This window comes from Athene noctua, chromosome 2 (genome assembly GCF_965140245.1).
Source record: "Athene noctua chromosome 2, bAthNoc1.hap1.1, whole genome shotgun sequence".
NCBI classification, from domain to species: domain Eukaryota; kingdom Metazoa; phylum Chordata; class Aves; order Strigiformes; family Strigidae; genus Athene; species Athene noctua.
The window spans coordinates 155,079,564-155,097,669 of record NC_134038.1 but is presented as its reverse complement, the minus strand read 5'-3'; the positions used below and the strand labels follow the sequence as shown (position 1 = coordinate 155,097,669).

At 39.6% G+C, this 18,106-nt stretch overlaps 1 protein-coding gene across 2 annotated transcripts in view; it reads left to right on the top strand.

The window, feature by feature from the left end:
- Nucleotides 1–18,106, top strand: part of TRANK1 (tetratricopeptide repeat and ankyrin repeat containing 1) — a 63,007-nt gene that overhangs the window by 23,497 nt on the left and 21,404 nt on the right. The window contains exons 7-16 of one of the 2 annotated variants that reach the window (XM_074900786.1): nucleotides 358–441; nucleotides 3,826–3,964; nucleotides 4,557–4,685; nucleotides 6,848–7,015; nucleotides 9,764–9,922; nucleotides 10,298–10,549; nucleotides 11,416–11,592; nucleotides 13,107–15,983; nucleotides 16,583–16,782; nucleotides 17,249–17,386. In XM_074900786.1, coding sequence (XP_074756887.1) covers nucleotides 358–441; nucleotides 3,826–3,964; nucleotides 4,557–4,685; nucleotides 6,848–7,015; nucleotides 9,764–9,922; nucleotides 10,298–10,549; nucleotides 11,416–11,592; nucleotides 13,107–15,983; nucleotides 16,583–16,782; nucleotides 17,249–17,386 — 4,323 coding nt within the window. Of the gene's footprint in view, nucleotides 1–357; nucleotides 442–3,825; nucleotides 3,965–4,556; nucleotides 4,689–6,847; nucleotides 7,016–9,763; nucleotides 9,923–10,297; nucleotides 10,550–11,415; nucleotides 11,593–13,106; nucleotides 15,984–16,582; nucleotides 16,783–17,248; nucleotides 17,387–18,106 lie in introns of both variants that reach the window. The other variant, XM_074900785.1, reaches the window with a different exon arrangement.

Sequence of the window (18,106 nt, the reverse complement as noted above, 5' to 3'; positions counted from 1 at the left end):
CTTGCTTTCTGCTCAGGATGTTGGTCTAGCTGGGGAGTCTCATGCCCATGAATGTGAAGGTCCATTTCTAAAGCAAAGGGTCGTTTCCAAGGGCTATTGGAGAGACTTTTAGGGCCTGACCTTTCTACATGTTTTTTATTTCTGAGGAAACTTTCATTGGTCATAACTTCCCACAGTCCACTGTATATTACATTCATTCAGTTGACAAATGGATAGATTCAATAAACTGTTACGATCTTTAAAAAAAATCTGAAATGTTGTTATCCCTGATTTACTTTCCTACAAGATCTGATGAGGCAGTGAAAGACAAAGTTTTTAAGTGTGCTTATGAGATCTCTAATGTGGTTTTTTTTCCAGTCTTGTCTGTTGTTGTTGTCTGAGAAGAAAGAATTGCCCACCAATCTCAGAGTCAACCAGTTATCACTGAAGAATCTCTTTGAGGTTAAGTAGCATCTTTTTTTTTTTTTCTTGTGTCTATTTCTTCTTCCTGTTTACTTTAGTGAGAGATTTTCCATATTGTGTGCAAGGCTAAAACAGATCAAAGAGAAATAAAATGGAAAATAATATATGGACTTTGTATGATTATGTTAAATCATCTATTTTGTGCCTTTTCATGTGAAAATTTTTTTAAATCCCTAATTTGTGTAATTTCTGTATGTAATTTAATATTTCCTTTAATTTGATCAAAAGAAGACCTCTTCCTCTCAAGTATAGCAAGCTATTCATGTCAAGCTGGTAACCTGACAATTTAATGCTAAAAAATGTCTGACATCAGTTAAGTTGGATGTATTTTCCAACTAGAACTTACGATATACGTGGGTTAGGGTATTTTTATACTTCGCTATCCTGTCTCTGGACTGCTTCACAGTGCTGGGTATGATTACAGGGAGTTGAACCTGGGTGCAGTGTTGGAATTTTCCTTTCCCTCAATGCCCCACATTTTTGGTAGGTTGCTTTATACCTAGGCAGCAACTGCTAAACTTTCTTCCTAAAGGCTCTGACACTTTACAAATGACTCAGAGGATTTTGGCAAGATGTAAACATGTCGTCATAGACCCAGGAGTCACAATTCCTAATGCCTTTCGCTGAGACGATGGCATCTGCAGACAGCAGAATTTGATTTTTATGTTGCTCTTCTGAAACTTGTTCTGTTCTTTGTCTTGTATTCCTCATGTTGTGTAGCATTTGGGAACCTCCATAACTTTCTGTGCTGGCAGGATTGCCATGCTCACACATACTTTGGTGCAGGTTGGCTGTGCCTGCCTGGTGCATGTGCCGTGCCAGCACACTGGTACACCCCAGGGTCTCTGCCCACATCGCCGTGTGAGCCAGGTGGCCTTGTAGGGTTCGCCTTTGGCCATGGGTGTCCTGCCAAAATGCTTTGATTGCATGAAGGGGTGTGCAGCCACTGCTTCTGGCCCCTTGGGAAACAGGGTGTAGCTGAAGGCTAACTGTGAGGCAGGAGCTGCTGGGAGTTCACCAGCTCAGCAACTCGGGAGCAGCTGGTGTCCATAGCAGTAACATACCAACTTTCTAAAGGCATCTCACAATGTGTGTGTCTGTTACCACACAGTGGATGCCCAGCCTGTTGCAACTGCAGTTAGGTAGAATGTTTCTTACGGACCACTAAAAAATTCTCTGTATCCATTTCTTTGGTTTTGTTCTTCCATTTCTTTCTGTGTATAAGTTAATTAACTATAGTTCGGCTGTATGTAGCCTACTTCTAAAAGATATGGTTACACATTAATTGAGAAATTCCATTGGGCTTTATGCTGAAGTATGCTAGATTTCTTACAACACTGTTTTTCCTCATGGAAGCTTTAGAAGATGTTAACTGCAGGCAACACAGTACCTTTGCTTGATATTTACTGACTGGCAAATAAACAGTTCAGGGCATATTGATGGAATATACCAGAATTTGCCATTTGGCTGTTGCTTTTGTCATAATAATTTCAAGTTGAGGCTTTTTCCATAAATGCATTTCAGTTAGGTGCCTGACAGAGTGAGCAGGAGTAATTCTGAAAAATAAGGGTAATGCAAAGAAAGCAAGTTGACATCTATTCGTAGGCTTGTTTATAATGATAGCAGAAGAATTAGTGGATGAATATACGCAAGCATGCCTTGGTTAGCTATCATTAAGCAGGTATGCTGTGTTAGTGCCTGCAGAGTAGCCTATATGGGACTTCAGCTACTCGTCATCATCCCTCATGTGTTTACTTGGATCTCTGTGGGAAGGGAGGGTGGTTCAGGGTTTGGTCCCGGATCAGCCAGGCCCATGGCCAGGCAGCAGCATGGCTGTGGTGGGAACAAAGGCATGAGAGCCTCAGCTTAAAGCAGCTCCCAAGCAAAGGTGCCCACTGCCACTGCCGTGGTTTGCAGCTCTTAGCAGCACCCTGTCCTGGGGCACAGCAGCAAAGTGGTCCTGTAAGGACTGAATGTGCTCCTCACACTAATGGTAAAGTGTGGCAGCACAGTAGAAGACACATGTAGGGTGTCTTAGCAAAAAATCTTCCTTTCTAGGCAAGCAAATCAAGATGCTTCACTGAGAGAGGAGGATAAAAGTGGGTTGCATTTGCAAAATAGGATGGCCTTCATTATTGAATCGGCCCCATCAGTCTTAGCTGTTGTAGTGGGTTTGTTGTACATGTGAAAGACTGAAAGAATCAAGACAAAAGATCCCTAAGCACTGCTTCTCTTTTGCAGAAATTAGAAAACATGGCTTTCTGACAACTCAAACTTCCACTGCTGCCACTACATTCTCCCTGTAATTTGTTGTATTTTGATTTTGTAACTGTGCGCAAACAGTAATTCTTGCCAGTCAAAATTTGTCATGAGGTGTTAGAAAAAAAGATTTATTTGTGGATGTTGGAAGCATGTGTGAAGACTGCTATTTAAAAAGATGACTGGCACAAATGGAGAAATTATGTCTGAACACTGTTTCCGACCACCCCCTCATGTCCTGATCCTTCTGGCATATTGTCTCAATTTCTGTCTGAGCTTCCTCTACCCACCTCCAGAGATCCCCATATTACTGTACCCCTTGTAGACTGTGCTTCATGTTCATTAAGTCTTTGCTAGAAGATCCTTTTTCAGTTCAGCTGTCTTCTGCTCAGGCTATGTGCTTCCAGTTCTTGGTTTGTAAACTTCCCTTTAAATTCCATACTTTAATCAGATCACCTTCTAGGAATTTACCTGGCCAAAATTCTATCTGCTGTGCTCTCTTTTGTGTGAGCAGTTGTATTATCATTGTTGTCTTAATAGTGCTAGATGCTTCATGACTGGATGAGAGTAAGGCTTTTCCCTGCTCTACATCCATGGGGCTCCTGAGCTGTAAAAAGTCTGGTTGTCAGAGTTCTGCAAACCTCCTTCTAGTCTCCCTTTTCTCAGTTTCAAGTATTTATCCAACCTTTTCTTGCTTTGGGGTAACTGCCTGCGTAAACTGCCTCATGCAAGCTTAAAAGGTGCAATATCCAGTTAGAGCGATATGTGCACTGAGATACAGCAAGTGTAAGGCAGAAAGTTGCAGTCAATTACAGAGAAGAACTATAGAAATACATATTATAAAACAGACTTTAGGTTCAGTGCTGTTCAGAGCAGGACAAGATTCTTTTTAAGATTCATGAACATCTTGCATGAGAAGAGTATTTGTTTTGAGCTTCTACTGGAATTGTTACATATATAATAAATGCTTCATTTTACAGTGGATATGGTTTGATTGTTATTGTTCCACTGATTCTTAGAATGAAAACCATGGAAATAGAATTAAAGAAGGAAATGCCTTTTGGGTATGTAAAAATAATGTGTTATAATTCTCTTTGTTATCAGACTTCTGAGTTGTATGGACATGGTGAGAAGATGCAAGAAGTAGCGGAGTTAGTCAAATGGCTAATTTCCATTGGGGCAAAAGTTGAAACCATTGGATTGTATCTGCTTCATGCTGTTATCAGACTGTGTATCAAAGCAAGTGAGTGACATCTGCAGCTAAAATAAAACAATGGTGGCCTTCATCAGAGAACTTACTGCTAGAGCTTTTTAAAATTTGTTTTGTAAAGTAATGAGGTCAGATTGTCTAGGTATAACCTTGCATGCGCCAATAAGGCACTGTTTTAAAAATGTTGTAAAGACTCTCTGATCGTCTCTGCCTGATAGTGGTACAAACCTAACATGTTTGTTCTTCACTGTGGTTTGAAGCGAAAGCGTGATTGATTTGGGTCTTTCATAACCTGAATATATCAGCTTTCATGAAAATACAGTATTTCTTCCTGCCACCTCAGTGTGGAGCAACAATTTCTGTATGTGCTAAAGAGTCATGAGTCAACCTCAGATTTGCACTGGATGCAAGTCAGTGAGAATGTGGCATCATGTCTCCCACAATGCAGCCGGCTCTTACCATGATTTTCTTTCACATATTTCATCCTTCTCTTACTCTCCATCTTTGAGAAAAGGTTTCGTACAGATGCATCTTGCCCCACTCCATGGGGGGAAAAAACCAGGATCTCTTTCTTTTGTATCTCTGTTTACCATTTATAACAAGTGGGGTTTTTTTATCATTCCAGGAAAGAACCATCTTTTCAGGTGGTTACTGACTCAGAGGCCAGACTTGAAGGATAGGATCAACCAGCAAGACAGAGATGGATGCACCCTCTTGCATGTTGTGGCATCTTCCAGTGAATATTCCCAGAAACGCAGTAAATAATTTTTTTTTGTGTGTGTGTGTGTGTATGGTGTTTGTTTTCATATGGAAAAATGAACAGTGGAAGAAAACTTTAGACCCTGGTGTTTAATGTTTCATGCTAAGTAAGAAAATGAAAATGAGAAAGTCCTTTTGTCTGAATGTAGACTTTGTAATGATAACTAATATTTAAACATTTAAACAATGCCCTTTAATATTTGTATACCTGATTCATGAGCATTTTCTTTACTCTTTGGTTTGACTTGTTAATGGTATTCCCACAAGTATACTTCAGTTTTTAGAATCAGAAGTTACCTTTTAAAGTTTGATGTGCCCTTAAAATCATACTAGACCACCGGGAGACCTATCCTGTCCTTTTAAATAGGTGAATATTTAAAACCTAAGTAGCAGTATACCTTGTCAGAGAAGGAAAATGAGATTCTTTCCTTCACATTTTCTATGGGATTTCTTTTATGTTAACTTGACCTGGCTTTTTTTCTTGTATATTTTACTCTGCCCACTAGGTGGCAACAGGAAATAAGCATCAACGCCAAGGTAACACCAGACTTTAGGTCATTAAATGCCTTGACGTTCTCTTGGTTGTCTTTAATATGAATGAAAAAGTGCACAACCTATTATCTGAAGAATTTAATTTTCCAGAAGAGTGTAACACAAATGTTGCAGCAGTTCCATCTGTTGCTAAAAGACTCCTGCATTTCCAGAAGAGGCTGTTTATTTCTTTATTTATTAAAGTTTATTTCTTTAGATTTATAAACTATATATGTTTTCTATAGAGTGTATATATATTTATTTATTAAAGTTCATGTCTTTATATAGTGTGTGTATAAATATCTAAACATATACTATATATTCACTGGCACAGGTTGCCCAGAGAAGCTGTGGCTGCCCCCTCCCTAGCAGGGTTGAAGGCCAGGTTGGACGGGGCTTTAAGCAACCTGGGCTAGTGGAAGGTGTCCCTGCCCATGGCAGGGGGGTTGGAACAAGATGGTCTTTAAGGCCTCTTCCAACCCAAACCATCCTGTGATTGTATATATATTATATAGAGAGTATATTTATAAATATATATAAATATACATATAAGAATAAACCCTTGCACCTATTTGTTAACAAAAAATAATCCCTAAAGTAGCTTGAATGATAAGGCTTAGACAAAGCAAGACGTTTGTGTTAGCCTGCATTATTTTTCCTCATCTAGATTTTGCCTTTGGCATGTGCAGTAACAGAGGCTGTGTGCTGTGGTGGTGTGCCTAGGGGACATGTGGTGGTCTAACACTTATTTGCTCACCATCGCTCAGTCTTCTCCTGTGCGACTCAGTGGTTTGGTGCTCCTGCATTCTCCCAGCTGTTCTGAGGACATGGCTTATAGCAAATGTGCCTCTTAGAGGCAAGAGGAGTACAGGCAGCTGCTTGCAGGGCTATAAAGGTTCCCCTGGTAGTGCAGTGTGACCTACTAAGAAGTGGGCGTGTCATTAGATACTGTATTGAGGCTTTAAATCACCATTATATTTACTGTGTTTATGTGTAATCTGTAATACTTGTTGTGAAATGCTGTAGAGAATAGTAGATCCTGTTGGAAGCGATGGCACCTACCATTAGTCAAACTAGACATCTTTGTTATAGGGCTTATTACCAAGAAAATCATGTGTTATATGTTGCATAGGAAAGAAACTCAGTGCCTAGCTGTGTATATTCATGCCTGAATATGTGAAATATTCTGGTTTATTGAGTCACCTTCCAAACAGTAGCAAAATCCCTTGTTTTGTTTTTTTCTTTATGTACAGAGCAGTTTGCCTAGAGCCTGGAGAACAGGGTTGGGGCATAAGGGAGGAGGTGAATTCCACATACTGCCTCTGTGTATGTGGATGAGATGCTTATGAGGCACCCAGTCACTTTGTGTTTCTGTGCTCCCATTTCCCAATTAATAGTAATGAAGATAGAGTTTTAATTTTTTTGAAGGGGTTTCTTTTGGAGAAAAATACCTAACAATACCTCATTCTTATGACACTGGAAACATTTAGATTTTTTTTTTTCTTTTTAAATTAAAATTATGCTAGAAATTGTTCCAGGGAATTAAATGTACAAAGGGAAACAGAACAAAACCCCTGAACTATGAGAATTATTCTTCCTCTAATGTTTATTCATGTAATGTTTTAGGCCAAACAGAAGATGTGATCATGCTCCTGAATTCTGGGGTCGATCCCACTGTTCCAGATGCACGGTCAAGATATGTCATAGATATCTTGAAAAAGAACAAAAACTTTGATGCTGTAAAAGCAGTCAGCAATCACATTGAGAAACATGCTTCCTCTCAGAAACGGACAGGTACTGTATAGACTGTGTGTTTTTACTGTTTTAAAAATTACATCCTTTAGATACAAAATTGTTTCATTTGTAATTGGTAATAGCAGGTGGTTTTTATGGTACTTTGCCTATGAGTTGTTACCCTGATCTCCTATCAGTCAATAATGAATGTTTGTCCATGCCTGAAGGTGTCTGCTGTACAGTTGATGTTCTTAGTATGTCATGCAGTAAGTAACTACAAATTGCTCTAAGTTACTATAAGCTGCTGCGGTTTTTTTCTAATCCTTAACGTGAGGCTCCCCCTGCCATAGGAGCTGCTTCTTTTTGATGCTTTTTCAATTTTAACCTCTTACCTTCACTTTATTTTTTTGAAAATTAAACGTTTTATTATAAAATTGTTGGCATATTTAAAATGCCTTTAATAACAAAAAATATTGAAAAAAAGAGAAGTTCTGAAATGTTGAAAATGTGAGTGAAAAGTTGCTAATATTTTTGAAAAAAGAATAATGTTTTAGAAAGAGCTCTTTGTTCACAAAGTTTTAGTCGTCTTTGATCTATGTCAGTGATATGCAGCTAAAACTGTATTACTTGGAAAAGTTTTTGCCTTCTGCACATGTTAAGGGACAAAAGAAGCGGAGCAGACTGTTGAACTAAAACTATGAGAGCCTCCCATAACCAAAACAGGGGTGCTAAAATTTAGTTACGCACTTGAAGTATGGGGAAACTTCAAAGCGCATTTTCAAAATTATTAATGATACTTCTAGGCAGTTTGCAGAGGATCTGTTGTCGTACAGAAAGACATAATTGTCCCAGTGCTGGTATGAAATTTCATGAACTGGGGTGATAAACTGGTTTCTGGTCTGCCTTTTTATAATGGCCTGTCAGTTCTGAAAAGGGTTCTGATTTGTCTGTTTTCTGTATAGTTTTCCATTCTGTAAACTAATGTATCAAGTGTGATTGCCCAAGTAACGGGAATTTCCACTTCCACGCCAATAAATGAGAATGAGAAAACATAAAATTTGTACAATAACACCCCAGTGTGATAGTATCAAGACTGGCTAACCCTGACAGAGTTTCTTGTCTGCCCTAACCAATGGAGCACACCTGGGCTGCTGGTACTGCAGCATGGTCAGAGAGATGCTAACTGGGGCAGGAAATGGGGAGCTGTCTACCCTCAGGACTGGAGGGTCTCTGCAGGATGCACCTTCTTGGCAGCATGGTGCTACAGCTTGGTTGCTACTCACATCCTAGTTCTGAAAGAGACTGTAGTGGGCCACAGACACTTCCAGTGGAGGATCCAGTTGTAGGAGACCATTCAGAGAAGTTCTTGTGAGTGTCTGCATGAGAACTGACAGATTGACTGGTGAGGCAAGATGTTCCTGCAGGACTTTGAGGTTCAGAAACTGAGGAGGTAGATTCTGCAGCTGATCTTTTCAAGCCATGGTTTAGACTGCTGTTTAAAAATAAGTCCCAAGCATGGACAGTGATCATCTTGAAAGCATTTCTTCAGTACAGTCTTCCTGAAATGGCTTGGTGCCTGATCTGCTTGTTTTCCCTGGCACTAACCAACCAGAACTTTAACGTAACACCTGTGTTAGCAATATTACTCCGTTAGCGTAAAGCATAACCTTTTCAAACCAGGACTTGATCGTCTTGTGCAAGTCTCAAAGCACAGATGAAGCAAAAGACTGCATAACAGATCAAATAGGCAAAAAAGCAAAGTTTTTAGGCTACATCTCTGTTTTCATGTGTGTATTGCATGTGAGTTTACTGGAAAGCACTGGATTTCATTGTACTTGCATCTTATGGCTCTGGGCAAACAGATTCCCACAGTTTCTCCTTCTTTACTATAGAAACCTCTGTTCTGGAGAAGGTCTTAGTCCAGTGGTTCTCAGTTACGAGGTTAACACCAATACCCCTGTGGTGGTAAACTCTTTGGCTGGCGTTGGAGGTAGCTAAGCATGTCTTCTGTAGTCTTTTTTTTTTTTTTTTTTTTTTTATTGGCAATGCATAGCCCACAAGAGTCTTCTAGGTTTAGTGCAAAATGAGAGGCTGGCGAATAAGCCACTGCTTTACAGGTAACAGTTTGAGGTTAGTCCTCATTGGTGAAAAAATGACCAACCTGTTTGTCTCTTTGTCCTAAAGGGTAAAGCTACTGTATTGTTTGGTCTTTGATGTACTAGAATTCCTCAAGGCTTTTAGGATTGTCAGGCCAAGTCTTTCAGTTTTTATTTAAGGGCATTTATTGGGACGGAATTTAAGATCTGCCATTGCCATTACTTAAGTGTCTCTTAAACTTGTATGTCATTTTGATATGGTGTGTGTGGGGGGGTATTTTGTTTTTTTCTTTTAAGTGGAAAAATTAATTTTATGGCTGTATGTCTTAGCGCTGAGGAATCAGACAAGCTCAGGACATCTGATTAAAACTGTATGCTGAAAGCATTACTGGTTTTAGTCATCTACTCTAAAAACTCTGAACAATGATATCACTGTGAAGCAGCAGTGTCCTGACTCATGCAGATCAACTTGTGAACTATACCATTTTCAATCTAGTGTATTATGCTAAAGACTGTTTTTAATGAGTGTATCAAATATACTTTGGAATATGAAATCCATCACAGTGCTGGCTTTGGCAGTAAGAGTTTCAGCCATCTGATTTTAACCTGCCACGACATGATTCTTAGAGCCCTGAGATGTAACGTATTACAGTCCTGCCCTGAAGACATGCCAGTAAGGAGCTGGATTTTCAATTTCTGTAATATTTTGCAGGAGGGAGTGAAAGCAGAGCCATAGCTGATACAGATTCTTTCCTGGATGTTCTTGAACAGTTCGTCCAGTTCTACAGGTTTGAAAATGGAGCACATCTTAAAAATGTATTGAAGGAAGATGCAGTTAAGCAGTTTCTGAAACTGCTGTCTTCTGTGCATGGTACAGTGAGTTTCCATTTCTCCCCTTCACAAAACTTAATTGCTGTGAAAAATGTCTTTGATGCTAACATACAGTTTTCGCTCGTTTACCCTTTCTTTCCCTTGTTTCTGCAACTGATATTACTGGAACAATGTGTTTTTACTTAATTTTACTGTTGTGTTTTGCACTTAGAACCACCAGAATATGCACAAAAATTCAGTATGATGAAAAAATGTTCAAACTTATTCGGCTGTCAGCATAAGGACGGAAGGATGCAAGTGTTGCATTTTGCTGTTCTGTACTTTTAATTTAATGAGTTCATTATTCTGAAATTATAGTGAGATGGATTTTATTATGTGACTTTGAGTGAGTTATGTTGTCTTGACTGTCTTGCAGAAATCCCTGCAGGGGTGGTTTGTAACATCTCCCATGCCTGTGCTAACAGCTTCATAAAACAGTTGCTGGAGAAGCAAATGTGGCATAAAGTTTTGCTGCTGCTAACAGGGAAAGCCAGTGGGGAAGAGCCATCAGGTGGAGGACTCTTCAAAAACTGCAGTCTTTCAGATGTTGACATTGGCAACGTTATCCAGCGGTGTGATAGAGCGGATAAGCAAGTGCACCTCATAAGATGCTTGGTTGAACGAGGAGGTGAAAAACTGCAATATTAATGTATTATAAAAGATCCGGTATTTTATTTGGCATGTTTGGAACAACGTAGCTTCAGAAATACCAAGACATGGTTTTTGTAGCTCTGTATAAGTGCAGCAGCTTGTTGGAGGGCAGTCCATTGGCTGCATCTGCTGTGTGCGACCATGGGAAAGCTCGTAAGGCTACAGGGGACGAAAGATGTTTTTCAAATGAAATTTGGCTGTCAGGATTGGTAAAAGGCCAAAGATAATTGTTGCTCCTTTGCTTGTAGTCTCTTTGGTTTTTAATTTCGCTTGATTTCAGCCACAGTATTATCCTGATAGAAACTGTAAGCCACAGTCTTTGGGTTCAGTCTGTTGTTATGTTACAAGTAATTGACTACTTCAGTGATTTCAAAGGCATGACCAGATGTCTTTCTTTTTTTAGCTAGTGTAGACATCATAATTTTTTCTTGTTTTGCATGGGGTTTATTCCTAGGATTACCCTGGCATTTTTCATTTCATCTTATAGCTTGATGTTAGCTATAAATTATGGGCACGCAGTCCTGGTGCAGCCTTGTGAGTGCCAGAGGTGCAAGGAGGCTTGTTTTGGTCGGTGACTGACTTACTTGAAGAAGATATGTTCTGGCCTTTCTGTCTTCCTATCACAACAGGAGGACTGGTTGCTCAGTTTAATGGGAGATAAGAGAAGATTCTGAAGATTTTCTTAGTCAAAAAATCTTTAACAGATACATGTAAAAAACTGACCAAAAAAAATGTCACCTGCTCAGGAATCAGCATGTACCTTCACCTGTTTAGAACTTTCTGTAGTTTATAGATCTGGTGTATCAGGTTTAATCCCTGCTATTTTCATGTCCTTCACACCAGCTCTGCCAGATGGGATTGGAACCAACTCTGAAACACCACTGCAAATATGCCTCAGAAAGAATTATTTTGAACTGGTATATTTGCTGCTGACCAAAGGTGCAGATCCTCAAAACGTCTCCATTGCACAAGGAGATACTCCTTTGCATGCTGCGGTTTCGATCTATTTAAATAGCAGAGGTAAGGCTTTTGTGTGTCCAGGCCTGAGGGACACAAAGAGCACTAGCAGATGTGCACTCAAACAACAGCTGTTGAAAACATCACCAATTCTTACCTGTCCAGCCCACTGCTCCTTCTGCTGCTGTTTACTGATGTGGTAGCAGATCGGGGTATCTGACTGTACCTCAGCCCCCAGAGTTTGCAGGCCAAAGGATACACACCGTCTTTGTTAAGCTGATGTGTTCTGATATCTGGTTGCAGTGTCTGGGACTATGAAGAGAGTTAATGCAGCTCAGGTGACCAGGGGGAATCAAGCAACTGTAATGTCTCTGTCAGCTACTGTTTTGTGAATGTATTCTTGTTCAATCCAGCTGATTTAGAAAGGAAGGCTCCTCTTTGAAATGCTGTAAAGTGTTTACTAGCTGAGAATGAAGTTAATGGGAAGGATCTAGGGAGAAACAAAGGTAAAGTCAGAGCAATGGCAGCAGACTTTGAAGGAAATCCTACAGTGACATCTGAAATCTGTTTCCTAGTTTTTGTTCAGTCATAAATCAAGCAAAGTTTTGTTCGGAGGAGGAGTGAGAGGGCTGTAGGGTTTACATAAAAATGTAAGAAATAAAGATAAGCTATCAAATTAAGCCCTAAAGACAGGTTTGATGTTAAGTGAAGAAAAAAAGCATTTTTGAGTTGGAGGATTAAACTAACTAAAAGTAATGAATTTATTAATTTTTAAGGCACAAGCATTTAATTTAATAGCTTTAGAGAGATTAAAAGCATAGATACTGGCGGTTGTAAATTTTAAATCAAAAGATTAAGAAGTCCAATGACAATACTGTCTCTTAAGTATTTTTCACTGTGTAAAGTTTTTGAGGTGGAATTTCTTTACGATGATTTTGGTGTGTCACTATTTTAGAGTTAGGAAAGAAATGTTTCACATATATTATCTGTATTAAATCCAGAAAGCTGTAGAGTATCTTTCTTTTTTTCTCCCCAGGGAGGTATCGGACTAATCTTATCTTGTAGGAAGTTGCTCTAGGGACCTCAGATATCGGGAAATAATTGGGATTTGCCACAGGTTATTTTAGTAAACTGCAGCAAATTACTTCTGGGTGGCATACTGAAGTGAACCAAATGACCCCAGAGCAGTATCCAGAGTTGTTGCTTGTCCAGATGACCAATCACCAGCCTGCTTTGGGTACCAGCCAGGACTGATGTTGGAAGACAAACAAATCTGCACCCAGATGTTGAAAAGGGATTAAATTGTCTGATGCTACAGGAACAATTGCAACACTAGGGATTTCTAAAGCTTTGCTGCCATTGTATTGTTTTCCCTGAATATTAGGAAAGCTTAGTTTTGAACCATTTCAAATAAGCATGTTTTATAAACATGAAATGTAGATTTAATTTTTTTCTTTTGAAAAACAAATTATTTTCATTTAATAGCTACAGAAAAAAAAAGTATTAAAAATTGTTGGCCTACAAAGCAGCCTTGTAAAGCAAGTGATTTTTTTTTTTATTTGTTTTCTTGTTTTCAGATGGCACTGGCTTAAACATCCTGAACTATCTGCTTGACCTCTTTGCTTCAAGGCCTTCTGACTTTCCATATCTTAATCCAAACACACAAGATGAGAATGGAAATACAGTGATGCATGTTGTTTTTCAGAAAGGATTTTCAAAGCAGTCTAAGAGAATAATGGAATCATTGGCAAAATTTGATATTAACTTTAATATAAAAAACAAATTGGGAAGAGATGTGAGGCATAGAATTAAAAAAAATGACCCACTGCTACTTGCCTGGAATAATGCTGTAGTGGAGAAGAAGAAGTATCGACAGGATACAGCAGGGCAGTCGGTTAAAACATCTAAGCCCCTTCCAGCCTCTGAAATTTCACAGCCAAAGAGCACAGGGCGTTCTTCATCTGGGTCCTCATTAAAGGCACCATCTGGCAACACAGTGCATAATGATTTAAAAACCTCATGTTCTGTAAAGACAAAAAAAGATCAGTTGGCAAAGCAGGAAACAGAAAGAATAAATAGCCCCTTAACGCTCCAGGAAAGCCTAGTGCAGGCAATCACAGCTTTAATTCAGCAATTGAAATTGGGTGACCCTCTGAGAAAGGATCATCCTCTGGTACAAAAGCCATCTTCAGCCCAGACTAATTTGAAAGAGGAAAGAAGTAAGTCCTCACAACCTTGTGGAAGCATATTTTATCCTGCAGGAAAAGGAGATGATTGGGAGAAAAAGAAGGGAGCAGGGGAATTTAGTATGGCCCTGCCTAATGAAGAGAAGGAAGAACCAGAGGAAGAGGAGAAGATTCTGGATATTGAAGCGTATGTGCAGGAGTTTGATAACATGACCTGGGAAATAGAGTGCACTCCTGAAATGCTGAAGACGTTGGGCAGCAAAGCTGTGCCTCATTATCTGAAAACTAAAACTATAATGACAATTAAGCAGCTTGGCAATGGGGAATGGACTAGGGGCCTTCAGAAGCCACTGAAACACTTGAAAGCTGATATCCAGCTGTATGAAGCTAAGTTGGGCAAAGGTGCAAGGATGCTATGGGAACTTGCAATTGACTTTTCTCCTCGTTGCAGCGAGAGTGCAGAAAAGATCATGGAGACAGAACAGACAAAAAGTTTTTCAGAAAAATCAGGTAGAGTTTACACAGAAATAATCAGAATTTGGGCCATTGTTCTCGACCACTGCAAGCTGAACCGTGTCTTAGATAATATATGTATTTCCTACAATCGTGGTTTATCCTGCATCTTGAGGAAAAAGCTCAAAGGCATAAATGAAGGACATCAGAACCACAATGTGACAACACAGAAGCGTGTTCCACGTTGTTATGTTGAAGACCCAGAGGCAGAAAAAACAAAAGAACATACCGTACCAGAGTATTTCCCTCCAGCTAGTGCAGCAGAATTAGAATACAATATAATAAAATTTCACAGCTTCAGTACTAACATGGCACTTAACATTATAAACGATGTACATTCTTCTGTTGAATACCCTTTCCGAGTTGGGGAGTTGGAGTACGCAGTAATTGATCTCAATCCAAAGCCCATGGAACCAATCATTTTAATTGGGCGAAGTGGGACAGGGAAGACGACTTGCTGCTTGTATAGGCTTTGGAAGAAATTCTATTCATACTGGGAAAAATCCATCTTGGCAAATAGTCCTCTGCTAGAGAGGCAAACATGGCAGCAAAGACAGTGCGGTGAGGTTGAAAAAGCAAGATTAGAGAAGGAAGAGAATGAACTAAAACAGGACAGTGATGATTCCAGTGAGGAGCAGGTGAGCGATGAGCAAGACCAGGACAGCGAGGACGAAAATGTTCCTGCAGGCACAGCTGGTGCAGAAATGAATTCATGTGATGACCACGAAGAGCACCAAATGTGCAGTGAAGAAGCATCCAACAGACTGGAGCACCTGCATCAGATCTTTGTGACAAAAAATCCTGTTTTGTGCCAAGAAGTTCAGAAGAATTTCATTGAACTTAGCAAGTCTTCCAAGGTAACTGGTCATTTCAAGCCTCTGGAGCCAAATGTGCACAAATTACAAGACATTAAAGATGAAAATTTTCCACTGTTCGTCACCTCCAAGCAGCTGTTGCTGTTACTGGATGCATCCATGCCTGACCCATTTTTTCCAAGAAATGAGGATGGAAGCCTTAAAAGAATCATTGTTGGTTGGAGTCCTCAGGAAGACTTGGTTATACCAAATTGGCAAGATGAGGAGGAAGAAGGTAACGTTGAAGCAGAACATGATGATGATGAAGGAGCTGCAGATGTGTACTCTAGAGAAAGTGATCCTCGGACTTTTGTGACTTATGACATATTTGCAAATGAAATGTGGCCAAAAATGGTAAAAGGTAAAAGCTTGTACAATCCAGCACTGGTTTGGAAAGAAATAAAATCATTTCTGAAAGGCTCTTTTGAGGCACTGAGTTGCTTTGGGGGTAAACTTACTGAGGAGCAGTACAAAAAGCTAGGCCGAAAGAGATCACCAAACTTCACAGAAGACAGGAGTGAAATCTATCACCTCTTTTGTCTTTATCAGCAGATACGATCACAGAGAGGTTACTTTGATGAAGAAGATTTGCTGTATAATTTATCTCAAAGACTCTCAAAGCTCAGGGAGCTGCCGTGGTCCATCCATGAGTTTTATGGTGATGAGATACAGGATTTCACCCAAGCTGAGCTAGCACTGTTAATGAAGTGCGTCAATGACCCTAATGCCATGTTTCTAACTGGTGACACTGCCCAGAGCATAATGAAAGGAGTTGCTTTTCGTTTTAGTGATCTGAGGTCACTGTTTCATTATGCAAGCAAGAACTCCATGAACAAGAAGCAGCGTGTTAGAAAACCAAAAAGGATATATCAGTTGTACCAGAACTACAGGTCCCATTCAGGTACAGTAACAAATTTATTTATGATCTGAGCCTGTGCTCTTCAGATGTCACTAATGATTGCAGTTTTCTACTGGCCAATTCAAAGCATCTGTAAGTGGCCTGTTTTTTTAAGAGATCAGATGGTCAGCTTTTTGTAACATGCAAATTGTGTTATTTTGACATCTCAACTGGAAAACCAAGAATGAACATTTTTTAAATTGTTGGGTTTGCTTACTGCATGTTTTGAATGTATTTCTTTGATTGAAAACTTAACAAATAATCATACCCATTTCTGTTGTCCCATCCCCAAATCTCTAGAATTTGCAGCATCGGTGTGCTACTTCTTCTTCTCTTACTTGTTTTTCATTTATGACCTTCATTTGGTGAGGATGTTGCTAAGTCGTTGTAGCATGCTTTCTGATTTTTACAGGCTCAAAAATGAGGCTCACTCAAAATGGCAAAAACATTAAGTGGACCTTAAAGCTTCTCTGGTCTCTGACTCATGTTTTTGTCATCGTATTTCCTGATTTCAAAATTCTAGCAAAACCTTTTAAAAGTGTGTTTGAGAGAGAGTATGAGACAGTCAGGCTGAAGTTTAAAATCTATTTTGCTTATTGCAGGTATTCTGCATTTAGCATCTGGAGTGGTTGATTTGCTTCAGCATTATTTCCCAGAATCTTTTGATCGGCTTCCTAAGGACTGCGGTCTCTTTGATGGACCAAAACCTACAGTCTTGGAGTCCTGCAGTGTTAGTGATCTAGCAATTCTGCTGAGGGGCAACAAAAGGAAAACACAGCCCATTGAATTTGGAGCACATCAGGTTCGTTTTTCTTAGGTATAAAGTTTTTTGCAGATTCTTCCAGCTCTGTTGCTAAATCGCCATTTTATACAGACTGCCCACAACTTTCTTTTTTAAGTCTTTGTGTCGCACTGATAAATTATGCTTTTTAAATTTAGAAACCTTTATTGTGTTGGTTTCTGTTTCTTAATACATGTCTGGCTCTTTCTGTTCTTTTTAGCATCAGGTGCTGCCTGTCCCATTCCTTTTGAACTCCAAATTTTCTTATGTCAGATCTACAACTGTCTGCACATACCACACATTTGTCAGTCTTCTAGTGGCAGCTTCTTGATCTTTTTTGTGGGGTGTGCTGGAATGTGTGTGTTAAACATCTGGTTTTGAGAAGGCTCTTGCATTATTGTGACATGTTTGTATGCTTTCTCTATTCAGCTGTTACCTTTTTTTTTTCTTCCTAATATGTTCTTTTTATTAATGTATTTTATGACAGGTGGTATTAGTGGCAAATGAAACTGCAAAGGAGAAGATACCTGAGGAACTTAGTTTAGCACTTGTATTGACAGTTTATGAAGCAAAGGGCTTGGAATTTGATGATGTGCTTCTTTACAACTTTTTCACAGATTCAGAGGTATTTAATTCTTATCCATTTTCTGCATTTTTTTCTTAAGTCTTGATTTTACATGTAGTCTAATTAGCTTTCCAGCTGGGAAGGGATTCCTCTGAAGATGGGGGGTTTCATCACAGTAGAAAACAGGGCTCACAGGTTTATGAATTGAGACCATCTTCCTTTAGTGCTGCATTTTCCTTCAGATTGGCTGTTGCAATTTAAGAGAGAGCCTTGGGTTCACACAACAATGCATGTACATGCACGCACACACACACACATCTGCTGCAGACCAAGACTACTCCACTAGCTGACAGTGTGTCCCTCCTGGCTGCTCCCTGCTCAGGTCAGAGCAGTTGGTGATGGGACGGTGTCACACTCTCATAGTCTTTACCTTATACTGGAGTTCTGAGTCCCAAAAAAGCACCTTAGACCCACTGTTTTGCATCACCACAAAATTGTAAAACAATTATGTTTGGAGTCAAATAGTGTGTATATGTGTTGGGGTGGGGAGGGAATGAGCATACTCTGTACCTATCCACAGCTTAGCTCCAGAAAAATTCTGGTCTAGCTCAGGAGTTGTCAGAAAGCTTGCGATAGTCTCACAGTCTATAGCAGAAACCATTGCCCGTAGAATGGCCTTGGATAAAGAAAACTTTCTTTCCTGGAGGTGTTCTGTTTTGTATCTCTTATGTACTCCCTTTTCCCCCTTTGTCGTTCTCTGGGGAGCTCAGACCCTGTCTT